Source organism: Pseudopipra pipra, chromosome 3 (genome assembly GCF_036250125.1).
Source record: "Pseudopipra pipra isolate bDixPip1 chromosome 3, bDixPip1.hap1, whole genome shotgun sequence".
NCBI classification, from domain to species: domain Eukaryota; kingdom Metazoa; phylum Chordata; class Aves; order Passeriformes; family Pipridae; genus Pseudopipra; species Pseudopipra pipra.
The window spans coordinates 10,284,091-10,305,087 of record NC_087551.1 but is presented as its reverse complement, the minus strand read 5'-3'; the positions used below and the strand labels follow the sequence as shown (position 1 = coordinate 10,305,087).

General features: G+C 48.4%; 1 protein-coding gene across 1 annotated transcript; it reads left to right on the top strand.

Moving 5' to 3' along the window:
* The first annotated feature begins 10,760 nt into the window (after nt 1-10,760).
* LOC135410851 (uncharacterized) lies at nt 10,761-20,474 on the top strand. Its single transcript, XM_064647695.1, has 8 exons — nt 10,761-12,540; nt 13,766-14,872; nt 15,790-15,855; nt 16,801-16,901; nt 17,635-17,699; nt 18,280-18,431; nt 18,518-18,670; nt 19,799-20,474. The coding sequence occupies exons 1-8, from the start codon at nt 11,079-11,081 to the stop codon at nt 20,116-20,118; spliced, it is 3,426 nt and encodes a 1,141-aa protein (XP_064503765.1). The 5' UTR covers nt 10,761-11,078; the 3' UTR covers nt 20,119-20,474.
* The last annotated feature ends 523 nt before the right edge of the window (nt 20,475-20,997 follow it).

Sequence of the window (20,997 nt, the reverse complement as noted above, 5' to 3'; positions counted from 1 at the left end):
CTGCTGGTGGCTAAGAAACACCAGCCAGTGTCACCAGGGGATGTAAGATCCTGTTCCACGGCAAAGAGACCTATTTGTTGAAAATACATATAAATGAATTACCAGATGAATTGGGTCCTGCAGAGTTATATCTCTTGCACAAGGTCCTCCCTGGTGCAGTGTGGGTGGCTGATAGGAGCAGACTCCCCTGTGGCAGCAGAGGCACTCACAGCCCAATAGTTTCAGACAGACCCAAAGAAGTGGCGACCAAGCTACCATTTGACAAATCCCCTTTCCAAGCATACCTCTTACTGACTTCTTTAAAATTTAATTTTAATTTTCAGAGCCATGAAGGGCTGCAATATTTGCTCGGCCTATTTTTTTTAACCAACCATCATTCTGGTTTACTGCAGGTGGGATTTTTCTCCTTGGCTTATGAGTTGCCGTGGCTGCTGGCAGTTGTTCAGCTAATGCAAGCTGTTGTTCAACTGGGTTTTTGCTCCCAAGCTCCTTCCCAGCCCATCCAGCCAGGAGAGTGGGGAAGTATCATACACGGACACAGGCCAGCTCTTTGGCGTGACTGCTGCTTCTAACATCTGGATTCCTTCATGTGAGCTCATTAGCCAGAAGTAAAAGAGAGTTCAGGCTGAAGGGAGATGAATTTCCCCTTAGATAGCTCTTTTAGTCTGTTCTTTGAGGACATTCATCTTACTGGCGTAGTCATTTGAACATCCAGCTGGAGGAATTGGATGTGTTTCTGATCTTCTCTCAAAGAGTTGATGGCTGCTGCCAGCATGGACCCAGTCATCACCCCTGTGAGCCTGCACAAACCATCTGGAATTTAGACCTTTCAGGCTGAGCTCATGTCTGCCCCAAAATCGGACAGGGTTTTGCCACAGGCTTTGTTGTATAGCCTCACTACCTGCAATAGGTTACTTCTGAGCAGCCCATTCCCCGAGGGACTTCCACCAAAATATCTGGCTTTTTTCTGAAGCTGGAGGCATCATGGCTCCTATCTGGATGATTTTGAAAGAGGTGCTGCGAGGCACAATATTTGGGAGCCCTTTGCTCCCTGCACGGAGCAGTAAAAAAAATCCATCTCTTTTATTGCCTTTGCTGCTGTGATCCCCCAGTGGCTTCATGGCGTGAATGTACAGAGCAGAGTTTCCTGCAGCCTTTCAGAGCTAGGATTCATCCTCATTTTTATGATCTGTTTGTTGGATTTTCAACGTTTGTCTTCACTTCTCCTCTGTGTGAGAGTCTTTAGCAAGAGCAGGAAGTGGTGGCTCTGTACCAGGCATCATGCTCCAGAACCACGTGCAAGGAGTGGCATTAGAGGAAGAAGTGGTGGTGTGTTCTCAAGTCAAACTTCAACACTGTTTCCTAGACCACTTCCTGGCTACATCATCCTCACAGCACCAGTTTCTTTGCTAGCACTGTGGGGGATTTCCCTGCAATCCCTGCTGCCTTCCTCCAGCACGTTTCAGTCCCAGATTTGGTAGGTGCCCAGTGAAGTCAGCAGCAGCACGTTGGAATTGAAACCTTTTCCCATGCTGAGATTTGCAAGGCAACGGTGCTGCCAGACTCCTGGAGTAGCTGCTGACTGTGGTGGGGCTGAGGGAGAGGGGAAGAGAGGGGTTTGTCAGCCCAGACAAAGCATGTTTGAATGCATCTGGTGTGGGCAAGCACCACGTGTTGGCTCACTGACTCTGGCCATGCATGTCTGCATGTGGAGCAATGAACATCCCCAGCAGAACTCACCACCAGCCCTTGGGCACCACCACCAGCCTTCAGGCACTGGCACCAGCTCAGGGCACACGTCTGGTCGAGGTTTCAGCAATCTGATCCCATGCTTCCTACCCAGTAGAGGTGTCAGAAGCAAGGGTGTATGCAACAGACCTTGCTGAGAAGATGAGGTGAGTGTTACCCCAGGGAAAATGGGGAGCTTGTCTAACCAGGGCTGTGCAGATCTATCCAGGGCTTTGGGAAAATCCCTCTTCTAGGGCCTCACCTTCATGGCATGTTTTGCCAGGACACCAGGGAGGCTTGCCAGCTCTATGCTGAGCTGTGATGGGTCAGTCCCTTTGCAGACCCAGTCACACTGGCTTGGAACAGAGACAACTCAGTGCAAAGAGCAGTCTGCACTGAACCTGTGTCAGCATCAGGACAGGACCTGTGCAGCAATCCATTGACACCCAGTCGTTCCCCAGCAGGCAGGGAGTAAATCACATCAATCAGTGGCCACAGCCTTCGTGGCATCTGTTTTGCATATTTTTTTTTCAGGTGTTTAATTTTTTTTTTTTAATAGAGAGGACAGGATCCCCCTCCCTCGCCCCCAGCTGTGCAATAATGAACCAGCATGGAGAGGAACTGCAAAGGGTTGTGGTCACCTCACACCCACTCTGTGCTGTCACAAGAAGGTGGCAGTGAGGGACAGAGGATCTGCTGCTGAAAAATCAAGTTTCTCAGCACATGGATCTATGTCTGTACAGTCATCCTGAAAGTTTGGGGTGAGTGCTAATGCATCTGTTCCCTGGGCACCGCTGTGCTGGCATCACATCACCACCAGGCCAAGCTATGCTGTTTTGGGGCAGAAGAGAGTAATATAGTGAGTTCTTTTGCTAGGCTGGGAAAGTCCCTAAGACACTGGGCTTTCCCCACGTCTGTGATGCCGACACAGAGAAACGAGGCTGCCTCTTACCCTCCCCAGCAAACTCCCCCAGAGGTGATGGGAGGCAGTATAGCAGTGAGCCGGGTGGGAAACACTAGTTTTTGTTATTGGCTCCTGAAATGTGGTCCCTGAAGAGGGAACTGCTGGTTAGACTGTTGCTGGCATCTCTTTTGGTGTTGCTGCTGCTTTTTGAGGGAAAACAGATAGGAACAAGAGAGACTGGACCCACCTGAGCAGGGTGGCTGCCTGGGGAGGAAGATGGCCCCTATGGATGGGGATTTGGATGGAAAACTCCTCCAGCACCATTGCCACCCAGGGGACCCTGAACAAGTCCCTTCTGCTGCCTGTGGTGGCTGAAAACAGCCATTACCAGCAGAATAACAAGCCCAGCTGCCTCCTGGGGACTCATTGCTCCCAAGTGGTTCCATTAGCCCTTGCTTGCATAAAGCAGGGAGGATAATGCCACTCTCATCCTGGCTGCATTGGTCTTATTTTCATTCCTTCCCAGCGAAGCACCACTGCAGCATCACTGGAAAAGGAGGGGATGCGGGAGCTCTGTCCAGGTGCCCAATGGTTCAGAGGTGCTTTCCCACCACAGCTGCTGGGAAACAGAGCCCCATGGTTAGTTTTGTGCCCAGACAGCGTGTGAGTGAAAATATGAGTCATGATCCCACAGCCTGTCAAATTGCTTTGGTTGCCCTGTTTCAGGCAGTCATTATTGATTATTTTTAGCTGTAAAAGGGGGCAGGGAGGAATGAGCTCGGACACGGCTCCCTGCTGCTATTTCAGAGGATTTGTTAGGTTTGCAGCTGACTATTGAGAGATTAATAGACAAACCCCAACCACTTCGGTATTGTGTGCTCTTTATTTTTAATATAAATCAGTTTTGCAGTGGTTTGCAGGACACAAAGCTGCCTGCAGCCTGGGTTTCCTCCCACCAGAATCCATGGCCTGGCTGGGTGTGGGGCATCATTGCCACAGGGTTTTGTTCTGCCTTTTCTTCCTGCTGCTGAGGATGTGCAGAAGGTGGCAACTGTTCCAGGAATGGGATGAACCTGCCCATGCCCTACAGTATGCAAGTCCTCCCAGGTCCTCTAGAACTGTTCTCCCCAAGTGAGCCTGGCTTAGGAATCTTATGGTGTCGAAGAGATGGCCATCAACCCTCTTGCCTGCCTGCTCTGAAGCAGAAGGGCAATGTCTGCCCCTGCCAGGAGAGACTAGAGAGTGTAAATCCCTGGCTGTGGTGACAGCTGCTCTATCCCTCTCATCACCAGGTGAACCACCTCTAAACCCACCTTTCATCTTTTTTGGTTGCAAGCAGCTTTCCTGGACCTGCCGGGCAGCAGCTGTGGCTGCCATGAGTCCTTATGCTGAAGGAGCAAGAAAAGTCACCCTGCAAGGAAAAAAAGAAAGAGCAGGGGTGTTTTTCCTGCCTTGCTAATGAGCTGAAGTGGCACAGCAAAGTGTCAAGTGCTCTCTCTGGCAGCAGGATGCACCTGATGAGTTCCCCTGTTGTAGGATAATCACATGGGGAAAAAATTAGTGCCAACACCTGAGGATGCCCTCATGGGCTAAACAAGATGTTGCAACGTGGTTGTTAGACTTGGACTTCTTGGTGGGTTTTATTTTTTTTTTTTTTTTGAGCAATACTGATTTTCAGCTGGATTTCTCCTTTCCAGCTGCAGTAGGAGCCACTGCAGGTGTTGGTACAACCAGTTTTGCTCCTCTGGGGAGCAGGAGCATCCTTTGAGGTGAGGTGGGAGGTCAGAAGTGGGTCAGGACCAGCAGCTCTTGTTCTGTGGATGCAGTAGTGGGTCTAACCAAGCCTGCCACAGCTCAGTTGTGGAAAAGACAGCAGTGGGAATCTTTAAGTCAAGTTGATATGGATCCCATAGCATTCTCCCACTGAGGTTAAATGATAGTGTCCATGGGCTCCCAGATTGAGATGAAGAAGGAATAGGTGCCTCAAAGGCTTCAGAAAGCCCAGAGAAAAAATATTTTATCCCTCCCATGCTACTCCTCTTCTCACAAATCTTGCAGGTGTACAATCTGTGCTATTAGTCTATACAAATCCCACAAAATGCAAAGTTTAAACTATATATCAGTTTTATTAACAATATTACAGTTCACCATCAACATGGGTAAAACACTCACCATGATAAGCTGGAGCGTGATGTCATCACTCATTTAAAACATCCCTGAGAATGCTCCAGAGGATTAGAAGCTGAATCAATGAGGAGCAACTAGTGATCAAGGAAAGCCAGCTCCCTATTTAAGGAAAACACCAGGTTCTGAGAAATGCCTTACATTTAATTATATCTAAAAGCATAATTGCATCTTTGTCCCCAGCAGACCTAAAATCAATCTGGCTAATGAGTGACACAAAGAAATGGGACTTAACCTGATGCTTATCTCTGGTCACTAAATACAGGGATCTCTTTCTACATAATGTATATATAAATATTAAAGCAGCCCTTGCAAGCAGAGTCCTTGTCAGCTCACTCAGAAAGATGGAGCTGTTGAGATGGGAACCCTGGATGAGTCCCTGGAATTTCACTGGGAATTTTGCTAAGGTCTAAACAATAACACGACTTTTGAAACCTGCTAAAGAAAAAGACCTTATCAGTGATGTTATAATTTTTCCTAAAAAATATTCTCATCTTTGATAAAAAAATGTTTGTTTTGCAGCAGCTTTTACTTGTCATCTATGTTACCCTTTATTTTGGGACTTAGTTATCCTAGTTAGTGAGGCAATGAGCAAATCCTAATTTCTCATCCTCTTTTACTTCTTCCCACTCACTTTTGATGCATAAGAGAATCATGAATAAGCAACAGAAAAAATGAAAGTGTTCAGTTACTTTGATTTCCTAAGAAAGAAAAGAAAAGTAACTCCAGCCCAGCGTGACTTTTGCTTTTTCTTTATTCAGCAATGCAATCACTAGAGGGAGGCAGATGGTAAATTTATCTATCCTAAGCTCTCAGACAGTCTATGGTGCCTCTACAAATGACAGCAGAGGAGTTGTAAGTAGAAGCTCCTAGTACATCACGCTGCCTGGGGGGGAAATTTGAGCACTTGCTGAAATCAGCTTAATTTTGTTGACTGTCCACACTGGCAGCCCCCAAGGTGGCTGTGTCCCTCTTAGCTGTGGCCAGCCCTGGTGCCTTGGCAGCCTGAGGAGCTGCTTGGCTGCTGAAGGTCATGTTGAGTCCTTCAGATCATCCTGGGAGAGATGGAGTGCCATCCCAAGAAATCGGGAGTCCAGGAGCTGGTAGAAAGGCTGAGACATGCAATTAGGGTTTTTTGGCCCCATGGTGCAGAGTTTGTGCAACTTGGCTCAGGGCCAGCGGGAACATGCCCACCAGCTCTTCCCCAAGGGATAATCTTGGGCCAGGTGTGCCCACAATAAGTAAGAATCAGCAACTACTGAGCATGAGGATTCAGTCAAAAGGACCAAACATCCTAATGGGCAATTTATGGTTTTATAGGAATAGGCTAAAACTGAAAGAATTGCTACCAATCAACCAAAAAAACTCCCCTGCGCATTAAAATTCCTCACTCAAATACTTACATATCAGCAAATAAAAAATAAACTTGCCCTTAGGATTTATTTCACCATCTCTGCTGTACCATCTGTTAAGCTAATATGAAGCAAATGCTCCTGTTCTCCTTGTAAACCAGATGATACCCTGGGGACCTCCCTGCTTTACAGCAGGGTCCCCATCACATGACATGTTTATCCAGCTGTGTGCTGGACATGTTGTCCAGAGGGATCCTGTGAGAAATGGTATCAAAAGCTTTACAGAAATCCAAGAAGATTATATCAACTGTCTTCCCTGGATCAACCAGGTGGGTTACCTTGTCATAAAAGGAAATGAGGTTTGACAAGCAGGACTTTCCCCTCATGAAGCCGTGCTGGCTGTGACTAATGACTGTGTTGTCCTTCAGGTGTTTGTCACTACCTCCCAGAATAATCTTCTCCATAATTTTCCAGTCACTGAAGCGAGACTGACAGGCCTGTAGTTTCCAGGGTCATCCTTCTTGCCCTTCTTGAAAACTGGGACAATGTTAGGCAGCCAACTGGGACCTCTCCAGATTCCCAAGACAGTTCAAAAATCATCGAGAGAGGCCTCATAATGACACCAGCCAGCTCTTTGAGTGTTTTCATATGAATCCCATCAGGCCCCATAGACTTATGGGGGTCCACCTGGAGCAGCAGATCAGGGTCAACTTGGAGTTTATCATTCTCACTGAAATGGTCCTCCAGCTCAGGGAACTGGGACCCCCTTAATTTGTTATCAGTGTTGAAGACAGAGACAAAGAATGCATTAAACATCTTTGCCTTGTCTATATCCCTGTTTGTGAGGTGATCATCTTCACCCTGCAACAGGCTGCATTGCCTTTTCCTATTAATGTATTTTAAAAAACCTCTTTTTATTGTCCCCCACATTGCTGGCCAGCTTCAAATTCCAACTGAGTTTTGGCTGCATGAATCTTCTCCCTGCAGTGGAGAACAGCATCTCTGTATTCCTCTCACATCACCTGACCTTGCTTCCACTAGGCATGCATACACCTTTCATTTTTGCCACAGTTCCAGAAGAAGATCCCTGCTCAGCCAAGACAGCCTTCTGTCTCGTCTGCTTGATTTCCAATATTTGGGAATTGCCTGCTCCTGTGCCCTTAGGAGGTGGTGCTTAAAAAGTGACCAGCACTGACAGACCCCAGCACCTTCAAAAGCATTTTCCCAGGGGGCCTAGTTCCCTGAGCAGCCTGAAGTCTGCTCTCCTCATGTCCAGGACTGAGGTTTTGCTGGCACTTTTCCTTCTGTCAACAGAGATTTTAAACTCGATTGCTTCATGATCACTGTGGCCAAAGTGACCTTCAGTCACCACTTCACTCATGGGACACTCTCTGTTAAGAAGCAACAAATCAAGGAGGGCATCTTTCCTAGTCAGCTCTCTTAGTACTTTTACCATTAAATTATCATCCATGAGTTTTAGGAATCTTTAGAACCTGTTTGTGCCAGCTGTGTGGTGTTCTCAGTTAACATCTGGCAGGTTGAAGTTCCCCATAAGGACAAGGACTCCATATCTGGAGGGATTCAAAAGTCGTGCAGATGTGGCCCTCAGGGACATGCTTCAGTGGTGGGCTTGACAGTGTAGAGTTAGTGGTTGGACTCGATGATCTTGGAGTGTTTTTCCAAGATTCTGTGTTTTTATGATAAGTGTGGAAGGGGTTTTGCAGGTCTGTCCACACCTGCCGTAGGACTGAAAGAGGGGATTTAGGATCGCTTTGAACATGTGTAGTTACAGACAGATGGCTGTGGAAGGAAGAGGTTTGTCCTGCTGCAAGAATGACAGGCTCTCACTGCCCATTTGGTCATTGGTACTGCACTGGGATGGGTGGAAAAGCTTAAAACCTGGGAGCTGGGATGTGGTTGCTTGCTGAAAATCCAGATGACTGGGACGGTCTGATGCACTGCTTGTTTTGACCCACATAAAACCCATGGGTGTATTTGTCCCTGAACACCCATCACCCTGTCAAGCTGTGATGACTAGAAGAAAAAAAGGAATTTATCATTTTATTTTGCTAAGTGATGATTGACGTTTTAAAGGGAATATTGTCAAAGCCACGTGTCAAGCAGCCTGACTGCCTAATCTGTGTGGCCCCTAATGACAAGTTAGACTGTTACAACTGAAAGAATTTTAAGCATCTAATAATTTATACATCATCACCCGGGCTATTTGCTTTCCACACTTCAGTAAGTGTAGATGAGGAGAGAAGGTGCTTGTATTTCAAGGCAGTTTCACCTTTTTTTGCTCAGTCCTGCGTCAGGATGGTGCAGCCCTGGGGAGAATCACAGCCTTCAGCAGAAGCCAGTTAAAATGTTGTGATGAAAACACTCACTTTTACATTGGGGCTTTTTTTTGTCCCCTTCAGTAATTGAATATTTTTTTCTTTTTTAAGACAGCAAGCACCTTCTGTGTCATGTTGGGGGGTCAGCATGACTTTAATTCCAGGTTATAGCATTATGTGTTATAAATGGACAAATGCCTTCTCACTCAAACATCCAGCAAAGAAAGAATACTTGCACAGCAAATTGAAAGGGCAAGTATGTCCCTAACAAGTGACAGCTGGCCTCATTTCTTTGATTAGCTAATTGCTGTCAGAGGTGTAGCAGGGCCATATATGAGTGAGTGGGTACTAGGCCAGCCCCCTCACTGTAGGGATGTGTTTTGGAGAGAGGCTGGGAAAGGTGGTGATCCCACATTTGCTCTGCCTGGTGGATTATTTTAGGGAGGGGAGAGCTGGGGTTTTCTTCTCTTTTTTGTGGTCTCGTTTCAATGTTGTGCTCCTGGTAAACCTCTGCCATGAAGCCTTTGCCCTCCCTGTTGCTTCTTGCCCTGCTCCTGGTGCTTGGGGTGTGGGGGCCAGCTACTGGTGGGCAGGCTCCCAGGGTGATGCTGAGATCCTACTCTGATGCTGCGCCAAGGGTGAGTGATGGGAAGAGGGGACTCGGTTGCCTGGAGGAAACTCCCTTCTTGGATGCAGTGTCCTGCCTGCTTACAAATCCTTCTCCTCTGTGTGGCCTCTATGGATTAAAGCACAGCTGGGCTTTTCTTGCTGTGTTTCGGGTGTGGTTTTGTATTGGCTGTGGTCTGACAGTGTAAACTGGGCAATGCTTCTGGATGTAGGGAGGGGTGAAGATTTATTATCACACGGAATAAACAAGGTGGCCTTGGGGCTTGGTCCACATGCAGGCAAAACCTCAATCCACCATGGTGGATTTGGTGCTCCCTTCCCCTTGGGCTTGGATTGGCATTTCTCTGAGCAGCATTATAAGCATGGGCAGTGGTACTTGGATCTGCAACAGGACTCTCTCTTCTTTATAGGCACAGGGATCCTCTCAGGAATATTGGAAGGTTAAACCAGGTAAGAGTTAATTCTCAGACTAGTCTTTTTTTCTACCCAGAATTTGTTGGGTGCCTCAAGCCAACAATAAGTGGTATGGAAAGTCAGGAACAACAACCCGGCCCTGGGGGTGATATGGAGAGGAAAGGGGATGTGGCTGATCAGTATTGGGTGTTGGGGTGAGGAAAAATCAGTGCTAGTGTGGGAGAGAACCTGTGCCACTATCCTGTGGCTGCCAAATCCCTACCACAGGGCAGGTCCTGGAGGCAGGAGCAATGCACTGCAGCAATTAAAACAAGTAGCAAAAGTTCAACCCAAACTTCAACTGTGCTCCTGTAGGGTAAACCTGTTCTGAACCTGTGACTCTTCTAGCTTTGAGATGGTGTTTTTGGAAAACACTGTATTTCTTCCTGCTTAAGGGAAGGTGCTTCACACTTTGACGAGATACTAATGTTGCTTATCCTACTGAGGCTTTAAGGGCTTCTGGCTTGGCTGAGCCCTTTAAAGCAAAGAGATTGAAAACACCTTCAGGAGAGCTTTATCTCCCATCTCTGTGTATAAACAACAAACATCACCTGTGTGTTGAAACCAAATGTAACAGTACACTCACTGCTTTTGTAACTTGCCCAGGTGTGGCAATTCCCTGAGCCTTTAGCTTTGATCCCTAAATAGCCTAACCCTGCAGATGAGAATCTGCCTCCCTGGGACAAGTGGCACCCACTGTGTGGTTGTGCTGGGACTTCTGTGCTCCTGCATGGCTGTGGCAGGGGGGACTTAAAGTGTGAGAGTGCCCTGCTCTGGGGTGGTAGCAGTGGGGGTACAGCCTGGCTCCTCATGGAGCAGGAGGTGGTGGTGGCAGCTAGGGCTTCTCCAGCTTTCCAAGCACTCTGGAGTGGCACACACAGGTGGGGCGAGCACTGATGGGGCAAAAGCTTGGGGTAGGTTTCTGGCAGGTGTGGATGGAAACAACCACTTGGGTTGGAAGGGTTGGCAGTTTTAGGCACACCCCAGGCTGGTGTGTGGGTGCACACTCAAGTGGCCTCAACCTCCAGACCTGACACAGAGTTACTTGCACGTTCTTCTGCTGATGGATTTGCATGTTGATTGGCAAATGGGAGCAGGGGGCAGCAAAATGGGGAGAAGAGCGACCTTTAAAATAATTTCTGCTAATAAGGACTGGTAACTCTGGAACGGGGAATGGGGGAAAACTTCGTTGTTGCTTCTTGTCTTCCAGAGCCAGAGTCTCCCTGGATATTGGCATATGTGCCTATAAGAAGCTGCCATAGAGTTCTGAAGGACAAGTATGGGGAGTTTTTTCCTCCAGCATACCGTGGTGATTTCCCCGTAAGCTTTTGGTGCAACTGGACAATCTGGGCAGGCTCCAGAAAGCATATAATAATTTATATTCAAGGCTTTAACACTAAGGAGGACTGCAACAAAAATGAGGACAAAATTCTATTTGAAGGAGTTTCTTCACTGGTGGAAAACAGTGTTGTTTACTCTTGCTGGAAAAAGGAGATGCACGTTTTTGCCACCTTTGCTCAGGCTGTCCATGTTGTGTTGCTGAAGAGGTACTTGCCAAACTGCAGAGATGCACAGTTTAAAGGGAAATACTACATCTTCCAAGACCAGGAAGGTGAATCTTCCTCCAAAGATGATGGGATTTCTGAAACTCCTGCTCCAAAACTACCAAAGCAAGACAGTATTTTTCAGTCTGGCTGTGTTGAAAACCTTAGAAATGTGCTGGGCTTGGCAACCCCATGTAGCACCACGAGCCCTGGCGAGACCACAGTGCGAAGTGGTGAGCTGATGCAGGAAAGAGGGATCACTCTGGATACTATGGCTGTGGAAAGTCCTATTGAGCTTATCCCACGTGAACGTGCAAAGACACTGCTTCTGGAAACAAAAGCTCCTGGTGAGCTGGGGTCTGAGCTGCCGGGGGTTCAGGAAGGTCAAGGCACAGGAACACCTGAGGGTATAATCCCCACTGCAGCACAAGATAGCTGGGGCCAGAGTCTCTCTGTGAGTGGGGACATCACTGTGGGTTTTGGTTATATGCACAGGCTTTCAAGTGTGCATTTGGAAACTCCTTTGCTCGGTGCCTTGCATGCGGCAGAACCTCTTTTGCAGCCAGCAGGTGTGAGTCTGGAGGACAGCCAGTCTGTCCTGAGCGCTACCTTGAAGCCAAAAGGTCTGGGTGACCTACAATTTACTATTAAACCAACACGCACAGGTTGCCTGGACTCAGCTGCACACTCGCAGTCTGTGTCCCCTGGCAGAGGGGAAAGCCAAGAAAGCACAGGTACCTCCAGGAACCAGCAGCTCAGCACAGTCAGCTTGGAGAAGGGTGAAAGCCATCCCCAGCTGAGCATCCCAGCTGGTGGCACGGTGAGCAGTGAGGCCGAGGGCCTTGCACAGGGCCTGACACCCAGCCTGAGCAGCCACTATGAAGTGGTAAACAAGGACCACTTGCATCTGCTACCTGAGAGAAGCCTGAGCTGCCAAAGCAGTTTAAGGCACTTGTCCATACCTAAATCTGAGCTGGGAACAACTGGCCTCCAACATACAAAGCTCATGGATATTTCCCTGCTGGAAAGCTCTAGGGGAGTTGGTGTGGGGCTTCCTCTGCCCAAGGGCTGTGTGAGCAGTGGCTCTGGGGTGGCACCAGCTTCCCTGTCTGACAGCTGGGGGGTGAGGAGAGAGGAGCACATGGTGCCTGTGCAGCATCAGGACACAGCTGCTAGTGACAAACTGGCTCCTGCCTCCATCCTTGGGGGATGTAAAATGCAGAAAACCACAGAAGCTCTTCGAGTGGGTGCAGGACAGCAGAGAACTGCCTCCTTCAGCACCACTCCTGCACACCCTGATCTTCCTGCAGCTCCATGGGGAGGAACACTATCAAGAGACCAAATGCCTTGGGATCCCTCTGATGTATCCAGAAACACCCAGATGGCAGAAGGACAGCAATGGGAACATGCTGGTAGGTTTTTCAGTACTCTGAATTTTGGTATAGCCCATCTTCAGAAGGCCAGAAGTACTTGGTGAGGGCAAAGCCAAGGCTGTGTCTTTCACCTGCAATCTCCACCTGGCCATCATAACCTGCTCTCTGGGGAGAAGTGTGGTGGGTTGACCCTTTCTGGACACCAGGTGCCCACCAGAGCTGCTCTCACTCCCCTGCTCAGTGGGACAGGGGAGAAAAAGTATAACAAAAGGCTGGTGGGTTGAGATAAGGATGGGGAGAGATCACTTGCCTGTTACTGTCATGGGGCAAACCAGACTCAACTCGGGGAAATCAGTTTAATTTATTATCAATTGTATCAGTAGGATAATGAGAAATCAAACCAAATCTTAAAAACAGCTTTCCCACATCCCTCCCTTTTTCCCAGGCTCAACTTCCCTCCTGGTTTCTCTACCTCCTCCCCTGACCTGAGAGGTGCAGGGGGACAGGGTATGGTGGCTGTGGTCACTTCATCACACATTGTCTCTGCTGCTCTGTCCTCCTCAGGGGGAGGACTCCTCATACTCTGCCCCTGCTCCAGTGTTGATCCCTTCAACGGAGTGCAGTCCTTCAGGAACAGGCTACTCCAATATGGGTCTGCTGTGGGATTGCAAACCTGCTCCACTGTGGGCTCCTCCCTCCACAGGGCCACAGGTCCTGCCAGCAGCCTGCTCCAGCACAGGCTTCCCATGGGGCTACAGCCTCCTTTGGGCATTAGCTCTGATGCGGGTTCCTCCAGGGGCTGCAGGGGCACAGCTGCCCCTCCATGGGCTGCAGCTGAACCTCTGCTCCAGTGCCTGGAGCCCCTCCTTCCCCTCTTTCTGCACTGACTTTGGTGTGTGCAGAGTTGTTTCTCTCACACAGTCCACTCCTTCCTTCTGGCTACTGTTGTGCAGCAGATTTTTTCCCCTACTTAATCATGTTATTCTTGAGGTGCTGCCACCATTGATGATGAGCTTGGCTTTGGCCGGTGGTGAGTCCATCTTGTAGCTGGCTGACATTGGCTCTGCTTTGTGCAGCCCCTCATAGAAGCTCAGCTCCAATTGTAGAGTGGATATGTGGCTCCAGGGGCCATTGCCTCTTCTGTGGCTCCATTGCCTGTTCTGTGGCAATTTGCAGTGCTCCTGGAATTGTGATATCCATGTTGTCTTGATGCATATAATGACCTTTGATTACGTGTTTCTTTTCTGTATTTCTGATGTGTCAGAGCTGGGACCCCCCTGGGCAATGGAGTACTTTCCCCTCAGGAGCTGCCATCTCATCTTTCAGGATGGGTCTGGGGTGTTTTACCTTCCGCTGCATGCTGACATTAAAACCAACATCTGGTGCAACTGGACCATCTGGGCAGGCCCCCAGAAGCACATTGTCATCTATGTCCAGGGATTTGAGGGGAGCGACGGCTGTGGCAGCAACCAGGACAAGATCATCTTCCAGGGGGTCTCATCAAGTGTGGAAACCAAAGTGGTGTATGCCTGCCACAACCGAGGCACTCTGGTCTTTGCTACGCAAGCTACTGAGGTCCAGGTGTTGTTTCTGTCAGGGAGTGGCTCCCAAAGCCATGAATACAAATATTTTAAGGGACAGTATTACGTATTCAGAGACTCTGAAGCTGTGGGCTCTTCAAACGATACCACAGCAGCTCCCCGAGAGCCTGTCCAGGAGACCTCTAAAAAAGAGAGCTGGAGGACAGTGGCAACAAAAGGTTTAGTGTCCATGCTCAGTGCCTCTCTAGGCCCACCAGTTGCACCTGCCGGTGGCAGGATTCAGCCTGATCTTGTGAGCCCAGATGGAAAGGCCCAACACCCTTCTGATCTCACGGAAGATGCTCAGTTTGGTACTAACCTGAGCAAGCTTGACCTGAGTGAGCATGGTCAGCTGCAGGATGAAACCAAGCTGGAAAAGAGCCCTCAGGATGGTAGCACTGAGGGCAGAGAAACTGAAGATGACGTGTTGGTGGAGGCAGCTCCAGCTGGGCAAGACACTGGGTGTAAAGCTGAGCCACCTGCCTTGGGGCTGACCAAGGGGGATGTAGAGCCAGTAGCTGCCCTGGCCACCACAGTCCCAAGTCACTCAACTGGTTTACCTTTCTCAGAGATGCCCAGCAGCAATGCAGGTGTCTCTGACAAATCATCCAGTCTGGGTCAGGCCAGTGACAGCCTGTCAGAAGAAGTGGCTGCTGCTACGCATCGCACACAGACACCAGTGCTGGAAGAGCCACCACCAGACACAAGTACAAAACCTTCTCTCTATCCCTCTCCTGGTGTGACTGCTGGTGATACAGTGTCTCTGGGGGAAAGGACTGAAGAGCTTTTTGGTAAGGTGGTTTTTTGAGTTATCTGTGACTGAACTGATGCCTGACATTGTGTGATATCCATCTCCAATGATGCATCACTCTCTTAAGAGGTTTTATTTGTAGATATGGCTGTTACCTTCAGTTGGTCCCTGCAGTAGCACTCTTGACTTCTGTATCCAGGGCAGGAGGTACTTGAGAAGACAGAATTATCTGCTATAACATGGCTATCTATGGGATGACACTACTCATGATAGGGACAGGCTGTTTTTTAATCCAAGTGTTTTGAACTACCCATGGAGGAGCCAGCCTCTCCACTGTGAATGTTATCTTGGCTTTAAACATCTCTGGCTTGCATTGATTCTTATGTAGCTTGTCACAGTGCTCCCAGGCATGATCACAGAGTCTGAGCTCCAGAGGCTGGAGAAAGGGGAAAAAAAGGCTTTTGTCTCCTAGAAGTTGATGGCAGACTACTTTCACAGAAATATTTAGCCACTAATGTACATTAATTTCTGCCAGAAAGTAGAAGAGGTTTTCAATTGGTGTTTCCTCCCCTCCAAACTGTTCTTGCCCCTCCACTGTAGATTTTATTTAGGTTTTTTTTTTCATTTTCTGGCACATAATGCACAAGCAGTTTTGCTCTGTTGGGCTCCAGGGCAGCTCCAGTGGCTTCACAGGGATAACACTTCATCCATAACTAGAAATGGAAATGAGGTTTATTGGGGTGATTTCTTTCTAAAGAGTGCTTTCTACTACAGAGGAGAGCAGATTGTATTTAGGGCTTGATATTTAATTTCAGTGCAAAGAATAGAAAAAAACTGGAAAAAAAGAGCTGGCATGTGGCACTTTTCTTGCAAAGTGACGCAGACCTCATGTCCTTTCCCTCCCCCATTACTGGTACATTGAGTTCAGCAGCCTGATGCTTTCCCTTTCTTTGACAGATCTGGTTTCTGCCCTGGCATCTCTGGAGAATGGCACAGCACTGCAGTCCCAGCACCATCCCGGAGGTGAGTTGTGCAAGGAGCTGAATGTGTCTTAAAACCCTGTCCGAAGTTCAGTGAGCTGACTGGGGCTGTGCCGGACATCACCTGCTCATTAAATTTAGAAATCAGTGGGGGTTGTTTCTGAGTAGTAACCACTTCGAAGATGTTAGTTTTTAAGATACCACTGCAATCCCACAGTTGTGCTTTCACCACTTTGTACCTGTCCTGGAGAAACCTGATTTCACATGACTGTCATAAATGCTGGCTTGTTCAAGTTTAAGCATTACTTGTTGGCTGTTTAAAGAAGACTTTTCTAAGGTGAATGAACTTCAATTCCTCCAATACATTCCAATGGACACCTTGTGACTACTGGAATCAGAAACCTGCAGAAGTCCTGCTCCTCAGACCAGTGAGAGAAGCAAAACCACCTTATGGGAGGACTAGCAACTAGGCAGCATAATGCTGGGCTTCTATGGCAGAGCAAGCCACAGAAACAGCTTGCAAAAAGGAGCCGATACGGAAGGAGCCTGAGCTCTGAACCTGAGAAATATCGATGAATTAAATAGGTTTTAAACAGCAGACTGGAAAATTTGTGCCAGCCTAGATTCAGCCAGACCACTGCAGTTTATTTGAGCCGATCCCAGAGATGGGTGAGAGAAGTGGGCTTTTAGATTCTATCGCAAATTATGACCATACCTTTGGGAAACAGAATAGCTAAAGACCAGTGAATGTGATTGGACATGCATTATTTATGCTTTTTTCATGGAAAGATCAATTCTGATCACCTGTTACTCAACAACTTGTTCTACCTGGTGCATAGCCTCTGGAAATACCCACGTGGCACTGACTTGCAAAAGCATGTCCTTATGGGTTTGTTCTGCCAGTGCTGATGTTTTAGGACTAACTCATTTAAGGAGCCTGTCAGTGTTATGTGGATTTGAACATGCAGCATCTTGTGTCTTCTGGTAGATATGCTGTTTGAAGTAACTATGGAAGTCAAACCCAAGGACTGGATTCCTCATGGTGGAAGTGAGCTCCGAAAGGGTCTTCTCGAATCTATGAAGAACCATGTAAGTCTGGGTATGGGAAGGTGGAGAAAAACACATGTAATGTCCCAAATCTTCAATTAGAAGAGACCATGCTGTGCCATGCATTCCAGAGATTTTCTGCTAGAGCCACATGATGAACCAGTATCTTATTTGCTTGTGCTGTTCATCATCTGAGGCCAATTCTGATGCCTTGGCAGGGGTGCCTGGCTGCAGTGCCTGGTGTTTAGCCCTTTGTAGCAAATCATGCCATCACAAGGCAGCAGAAAAGCACTTCAGATACAGGGACACAACCAACTGAGGGCTGTAAGTCGCCTCTGGAAATGGGGTAGCTTGTAGCCAAAGCCTAGAAGTGGGCAAGTGTGTGAGCATCTGCTTTCAGGGCTGCACCTAAACTTCCTTTCTGGAATGCAGACAGGAGGAGCTACAGGGTTCAGCCTCCTGCTTAGCCTAGAAAGCTGCTACCCTTCAACTGCTGCTCTGCAATGGCTTCATACCCACTTACCTGGGGCTACTATTGCCCTTCCTTTTTCCAAATTCACTTTTGTGTTTGGGAGCTGAGCTGAAGCTAAGCAGATGGGAATAATTAGTGTTCTCCTAAAGGAAAAGCTCAGAGCAGTGGGCTTTGGGACATCTACTGCATCCCAGGTGGTTTGTGAAGGGGAAGAGCAGGATGGGGAGTTAGACTGAGAAAAGAAACTGCTGTCATACTCCTGTCAAATATCAAATCAGCACTGGTTGCTCTGTTCCTTTGCAGATACAGAAGAACCTGAAACTTTCTGCCAACAGAGTCAATGAAATAAAGTTAAATGATGTCAAAAGGTAGGGTTACTGCTGTGCTGCTGTCTTGGCAGGTGACTGTTATAACCTGTAATATTTCTTTGCTTGTATTGTCTGGGTTCTCATTCTCCTTCCCCAGGCAGACACATGTGCTTTCTCCTCTGCTGTGATCTGTAACTTGTCCTGAAATTAGAAAAAAAAAAATAAATCTGTTTTTCTAGAGGAAAGATGGTGAAAATTGACGTTTAGTGCTAGCTGGGGCCTACATAGGTCTAAGATGGATTTAAACTCTAGAGAAAAGTGAGAATTCTCACACTTGCCCCACAAAGCCTGCTGGATAAAGCTGGGAGCTGCCAGCAAGGTGCTGCTGCACTTGGCTGAGGTTTATCTGGGACTTCAGATTGCCACTACAATTCACTTTACACAAATGTCTCGTCACTTCAGCCTAGCTCCAAATGAGGAGCTGGGCTTTCCTTTTTCCCTTGGTCCAAGTGCAAAGCTGCCTCTTGTCACAAATAATTTTTGCAAGAGTGAGTGGAAGGTCTAAATGGGCTTATCAGAGCTGGCGGGCCTGCAGTGACTCTTCCCTCCTGCCTTACCCTGGGCTCTCCCTCACCTGCAGCACAAGGGATGCCAACCTGCTGCTCACCTTCTGGCTGCACCTGAAGCCGGAGGAGAGGAATGTGTCTCTGCTCCTGCGCTCCCAGCTGGAGGAGCTGCTTGGCACCTCAGTCGGAGCAGAGAAGCTGCAGCTTGTTTCGCTGTCTGTTGAAGGTGGGTGGTTCACCCTTTTTTTCCCCCGGGAGAAACCCTTTTATGCCAAGGCTGACCTGATTTAGGGCATCTATTCCCCATCACAGACGTGAACGAGTGCAATGCCGGGGTTGGCCTCTGCGGGGAGGAGGCAGAGTGCTTCAATGGCGTGGGCACCTACCTCTGCCGCTGCAAACAGGGCTATGAGGATCATTCTCCCACCAAGTCCGGCACCCTCTGCATCCGCACTCCCCGATCAGGTAGAGGACAAAACAGCAGTTCCGCTTTCTCTTGCAGCTGGGTGTTTTCTTGTGTGTGTGGGTGAGTAATTGGTGCACTATTATATGTGATGTTACTGAATTGGTGGCTTTAGATGTCCTTATATAGATGTATAATATCTTTGCAAGGCAGTTTGCAGCTGGCACTATAACCTCTCCATGAGCCTCCCTTTCCCCAGTCTGCTACTTTCCCTGTATCAGGGCTACAACTTGGCATGTGAGCCTTGAAGTTATAAGCAAGGTCAAGGGTGATTTATGAGCTACCTCTGCTGTAACTGATGTGATCAGCAAACCTGGTCACTCCTGGTAGTGCCCTGTGTTCTCCTGTCATACTGTGTAGATCTTGGTGAGAAGGACATTGATGTTCCTGGTGTCTACCCCAGAGCTCTCCTGATGTATTTGACACAAGGCTGAGCAGATGGCACATGGTGCTTGACTATAATCAGAGATGGCTAATCCAATCTTGCAGAGTAATGAGGCCTTGCAGCCTGAAAAACAGCAATATTCTGCAGTTTGTACTCAAAACTCTGCTGCTGCTTTACCAAAACTACTTCACATCCCTGCAGTGGCTTAAACCTCAATGTGAGTCAAAATATATAACTGTGAGCCAAATATAATTTCTCACCCATCCTAGTGACTGCAAGTTAATTAACCAGTTGTGCAGTCTAAGCCTATCCAGATCAGCTGGTTATATTCAGGTATAGATAATTTTATAAATTCATGTTTATCCATTGGGTCATGGAGAGGGTCCCTTCAGGCCTGGATGGGAACAGCAGCAGGTATTTTAGTCCCTGTGGGTTTGAAAATGGCTCTACTCTGTTGGGGTTCTCCTGGGGCATCACCAGCCTGTGATGCTCCTGCAGGCTGGCTCTTGGTCTAAGTATTTCTTTGGGATGGATGTCTGGGAGAGATGCTCTGCCCTGAGGGCAGGTGTGAGTGAGGGTTTCTGGACAGCAGGAGGCAAGAAGAGGTTGAACTTCCTGGAGGAGCACCCACAGATATAGGTCTCACCCCTGAGCACTGCAGTCACAATGTGGGGGACTTTGTGAGCACACTGGGGGCCTCTGGGGCAATGGCCCCTGGGATGAGGCCGTGGCCTTTCTCTGGCAGGGATCAGCTTCTTCCTCCGTCACACTGACATCCTGGTGGGGGCAGCCATCGTGTCTGTCCTGATGATGCTGGTGGCTGCTGGTATCCTCTGTGTGACAGCCATCTGGAGACAGCACCCCAGGAGGAGCCCAGGCCTCGAGGAGTCATCAGTGAGGTCCGTGGAGGAGCCAGAGATGGAGTTGCATGACCTGGGGGAGTGCCTGCGCCTGGACCCCTTCCAGCTGAAGCTGCGGGCCAGGCCCCCCGAGTGGCTGTGGAGTGTCCATGCCCACCATGGTGAGGTGTGCCAAGTCTTTCTGGAGCAGTCTTCCCCACTCTGAGGGAGTTGCAGGTCTTCCCCAGCCCCCCTGTGGCCTTAGTGACCTGTGCAGTCACTCCTGCATTTCCCAGCTGACACAAGCCACTGGCTGTGCCAACCCTTTTGCTGTGTTTTATGGACCATGAATATCCCACAACAGTGTTCCTAGTCTTGTAATTTAATTTTTTTTTTAATATTCACTCAGCAAAATACTTGCTCCACACTGCTGTACATCTGCTGATTTACCCTGCTCAAGAGCTGCACAGAGCTGTCAGTATGTGAAAATTAAACACTTTTTTTTTTTTTTTAAGGAAAAAAAGGAAATAAGATGTTTTGGTGCTTAATTTAAGAAATTAAAAGTTATTCTGCATCCTGCTCAGTGCTGCCTGCTTTCTCCTACCCCTCAGGCAGAGCTCTATGGGAAGCCCTGGCATGACCTGAGGATCTGTGGGGTGTTACTTCCACCCTGACTGAGGAACACCTCCAGAACTTGATTTAAAGTTTTGGTGAGAATCCTGGTGATGTTATGGCAGGTGGGCCCCTGCTCACTGAATGATGTGGGCGGCATTTTTGGTGCTTGCATGGATGCTGTTTGTCCAGATGCTGGCTGCAAAAAGCAGCACCACCACCCAAGTCGTAAAGCACAGGTGCCTCCCCAGCTTGTCCTGCAGCTGGAGGCTGCTAACTTTTTTATTTGCTTGGTTTGAGGGGGTTAAAATCTGAATTACCTCTTTTCTCCGGGAAGAAGTGTGCATGGTGTGGTGGCAAACGCCCCACTGGAGGGAGCTGTCTGCCACCAAAAACCCAGGGAGGGCGCTGGATCCAGCTGGCCTGGGAGACGCTGCCAGATGTGGGACACGGCTGGAGCTGGGGAACCCAGAGTGAAATAGGACCAGTTCGT

What these genes read in the sequence shown, in the direction of transcription:
- LOC135410851 (XM_064647695.1), top strand. Translation starts at nt 11,079, where the DNA reads ATGCACGTTTTTGCCACCTTTGCTCAGGCTGTCCATGTTGTGTTGCTG. An exon ending in TGTTTCGCTGTCTGTTGAAG is followed by an intron (nt 18,432 to 18,517) that starts GTGGGTGGTTCA and finishes TCCCCATCACAG; the next exon opens with ACGTGAACGAGTGCAATGCC. An exon ending in CATCCGCACTCCCCGATCAG is followed by an intron (nt 18,671 to 19,798) that starts GTAGAGGACAAA and finishes TTTCTCTGGCAG; the next exon opens with GGATCAGCTTCTTCCTCCGT.